A 4,008-nucleotide genomic window follows, 5' to 3' on the forward strand; every position below is an offset into this window, starting at 1 on the left:
AGATCATTCATCCTCGAATGAGAATCAAGGTTCACTTATTAATAGTCTTAGTGCAATCTTCTTCTCTTTACAACCTGAAACATGTTGACAGTTCCCAAATTTAGTTAACTCCCTAAATTTCCGAAAATTTTGCCAGAGTTTCCTTTGTATCTAGGCCTTATCCACCTGTCAGAGAGCCCCAGAAACATACCCTAACAGCATAAACATATTCATAAACATAGTACAACTTGTACAACATCAACCATGGCCATATAGGCAATCATGTTACCAGAAAGGGAACGGTTTTACATAGTATCAAGCCAACAGAAACGGGTTCGTAGGAGCTAAATGCATAACAGCTATTACAGGACTATTCAAACAAGTGTGGATACTTCTTTTTCATTTCCTCCTCGGCTTCCCAAGTAGCTTCCTCAACTTGCTGGTTCCGCCATAATACTTTCACGGATGCAATTTCCTTATTTCTCAATTTTTGGACATGTCTATCAAGAATGGCAACTGGAACTTCTTCATACGATAGCCCTTTATTAACTTTAATAGTCTCGACTGGCACAATAGTGGAAGGATCTCCCACTACCTTTCTCAACACAGACACATGAAAAACCGGGTGTACCAATGATATCTCAGGTGGCAGCTCGAGCTTATATGCCACTTGACCAATTCTCTGAATGATTCTGTATGGTCCGACATACCTCGGGCTTAACTTTCCCTTCTTTCCAAATTGCATGATACCCTTCATAGGGGAAACTTTCAAGAATACCCAATCGTCTTCTCTGAACTCCAAATCTCTGCGACGCACGTTCGAATAGGATTTTTGGCGACTTTGAGCAGTTTTCAACCTTTCCTTAATAAGCTTGACTTTCTCCATGGCCTAATGCACAAGGTCCGGCCCTATCAATTTCGCTTCTCCAACCTCGAACCATCCGATGGGAGACCTACATCTCATACCATACAATGCTTCGAATGGTGCCATCTGGATACTAGCGTGGAAGCTGTTGTTGTAAGCAAATTCTATGAGCGGCAAATGGTCATCCCAACTACCCTTGAAATCAATAGTACAAGCACGCAACATGTCTTCAAGCGTCTGAGTAGTCCGCTCTGCTTGTCCATCGATTTGTGGATGAAAAGTTGTGCTAAGATTTGCCTACGTAGCCAAACCTTGCTGAAACGTCTTCCAAAGGTTGGTTGTGAACGGAGCCCCTCAATCTGAAATGATGGAGACTGGAGTGCCATGTAACCTGACTATTTCCTTGATATATAACTGAGCATACTGTTTCGCTGTGTCGGTAGATTTAACTAGCAAGAAGTGCGCTGATTTCGTGAGTCGATCCAGGTTCACTAAAATTGAGTCGAACTTGCGCGGAGTGCGCGACAACCCTACCACAAAATCCATATTAATCACTTCCCATTTCCACATTGGAATTTCTATGCTTTGAGTCAATCCACCGGGCCTTTGATGTTCGACCTTCACTTGTTGACAATTAGGATATTTTGCCACAAAATCTGCCACATCCCTCTTCATGTTGTTCCACCAATAAATTTCCTTAAGATCATGATACATTTTCGTAAAGCCTGGGTGCACGGAATACCTAGATGTGTGAGCTTCTGCCATGATTCTTTCTCGAAGACCGTCGATATCAAGAACACATAGGCGGTCTTGGTACCGTAGAGTACCATCATTTATGCCAAAGGAAAAAGCTGTGATCTTGTGTTTGTGAATCCCCTCTTTCAGTTGTGCTAACAATGGATCGTTGAATTGTTTTTCCTTCACTTCTACTACAAGTGATGATTCCGTTCTATTCTGTATAATTACCCATCATTCACTAGACTCCGTAAGGCGAACTCCCAAACTGGCCAACTGGTAGACCTCCCTGGCTAACGCCCTCTGATAGGCCCCCAAATGAGCCAAACTTCCCATAGATTTTTGACTAAGTGCATCTGCCACAATAGTTGCCTTTCCCGGGTGACAGAGAATGTCGATGTCATGGTCCTTGAGTAACTCTAGCCATCTTCTTTGCCTCAGATTCAACTCTTTCTGCTTGGAAATATATTGAAGGCTCTTATGATCCGTAAATACATCTACATGGACCCCATACAAATAATGTCGCCAAATATTTAGCGCAAACACCACGGGATTCGGGTTTTTTTTATTAGGAATTTCACGGGGCCTTACACTTTATATGGGGTAGCTCAATAGAAAAAAGGAAAATTCACTTAGTCAACTGGTCTACCCTTTGCCAGCCTAAACCTAATGGTGGCTTAGGTATTCATAATGCTTTGAATAAAAATCTGTGCACCTTAGCTAGCCTAAGTTGGAGACTTCTTACAAATTCCACAATCCCTTGGGCCAAACTTATCATTTTATACTATTGTACTAGTACCATAATGAATAGGTGTTCCTTCATTTGGAAAAGTATTTGCAAAGGTTGGAAAATTTGCTCTAAGGGTATAATATGGTCCCCCCACCTTCACTCCAATCTTAACATATGGGAAACAAATTAGATCCCTAAATTTAGTAACCTAAGACAAAGTATGATAGGACCACCCTCCACTAGGGATACTATGACAAAAATTAGAAATATCTTCGATGGTTGCAATTGGAACTTGGATGTCCTATCCTTTCCTCTTCCTCTGGGACTATTAGCTAATATCACAAAGATCAAAATTCGTCTCAAGAGACCCTCTAATGATTTACCTATTTGGTCTCTCAGCAAAAAGGGTGTGTTTACTACTAGGTCTTGTTATACTCTTCTAGAAACACCAAAAAACACTGACTTAGAATTTGATTGGATTTGGAAACTAGACTGCCCCAATAAAATAATATATTTTTTAAGGCAATGTCTTTATGATCGAATCCCCTACAGAAAATACCTTTCACAGATTGAGCTAAACATTGACCTTTACTGTCCCATCTGTAAATGTCCTAATGAAGAATCCATAAAACATATTTTCCTAGAATGCAAAGCCGTCAAAAAGTTCTGGGCTTGCCTTCGATGGCAAAACCACAATAGTTTAAATGGTAACCACTGGCTTATCCAAGTAAGAGACCTTAACTATCCTTTTAATAACACATACTTAAACTGGAACTCTTATTTTTTCTTTATCATTTGGCACATTTGGATAAATAGAAATAATAATAACCATAATAACACTACTAACCCTATCAATGATTCTCTTATTATGCAGAGGGATATAGAATTCAAATTACTCACGGAAAAACTCTCTATAAACCCTCCAAAATTGCTCATTAAAATCAATTGGCATAAACCTCAAAAGGGTTGGTTTAAACTAAACGTTGATGCCAATTTCAATAACTATAACCAAAGTTGTGGATTGGGTGGTATTTTCAGGAATGCCAATGGTAATTGGGTGGTTGCTTTTACAAAATCGGCTCATGTAAATGGTTCCCTAGCAGCAGAATTGAAATCCCTAAGAGAAGGTCTCAGAACAGCAATGGATTGGAATCTATTCCCACTTGAAATAAAGACAGGTTGCACAGAGGTAACCCAGACAATACATAAAGGTAATAATTTATTTAATGAGGTTGTGAATGATTGCAGGTGGTTAATGCACCAACAGAAGGTTATCCTCCAGCACACCTTCAGGCAGGGGAATAAGACAGCTCATCAACTAGCAAAAAAAGTGCCTGAATGTGGGAAGTCAAGTTTTTGGAGCAGCTGGAAGAAATAATGATCAGGGTAGCAATAAAAAAAAATTTGTTAGACCTCCAAGTGATGTAATATATTTTGTGGATAGGGAAAGACTTGAACTTACTACTGATGAAAAATTACTATCTTTTGAAGCTTGCCAAGTGTTGGCAAGCTTAGGGAACCAATGTGTCCTTCGTGACACATCTTATGATAATCATGTACTGAACGCTCTTTAGTTATTAATATATATATTTCCTGTTTGCTAAAAAAATATTTTAAATATATAAAAAAAAGAATATATAATAATTACGTTACATAATGAAATAAGGAAAGAACTTTCATTAAGGTAAAATTTTAGACA

General features: G+C 39.0%; 1 protein-coding gene across 1 annotated transcript; it reads left to right on the top strand.

The window, feature by feature from the left end:
* The first annotated feature begins 1,021 nt into the window (after window positions 1-1,021).
* Window positions 1,022-3,614, top strand: LOC138872760 (uncharacterized). Its single transcript, XM_070151179.1, has 4 exons — window positions 1,022-1,177; window positions 2,878-3,036; window positions 3,184-3,498; window positions 3,558-3,614. The coding sequence occupies exons 1-4, from the start codon at window positions 1,022-1,024 to the stop codon at window positions 3,612-3,614; spliced, it is 687 nt and encodes a 228-aa protein (XP_070007280.1).
* The last annotated feature ends 394 nt before the right edge of the window (window positions 3,615-4,008 follow it).

This window comes from Nicotiana sylvestris, chromosome 7 (assembly GCF_000393655.2).
Source record: "Nicotiana sylvestris chromosome 7, ASM39365v2, whole genome shotgun sequence".
NCBI classification, from domain to species: Eukaryota; Viridiplantae; Streptophyta; class Magnoliopsida; order Solanales; family Solanaceae; genus Nicotiana; species Nicotiana sylvestris.

Excerpts from the sequence above, each read along its gene's own strand:
- LOC138872760 (XM_070151179.1), top strand. The coding sequence starts at position 1,022 with ATGGTCATCCCAACTACCCTTGAAATCAATAGTACAAGCACGCAACAT. Across the intron at positions 1,178-2,877 it reads TGCTGAAACGTCTTCCAAAG|ATTGAGCTAAACATTGACCT; the intron begins GTTGGTTGTGAA and ends TACCTTTCACAG. Across the intron at positions 3,499-3,557 it reads TAAAGACAGGTTGCACAGAG|GTGGTTAATGCACCAACAGA; the intron begins GTAACCCAGACA and ends GAATGATTGCAG.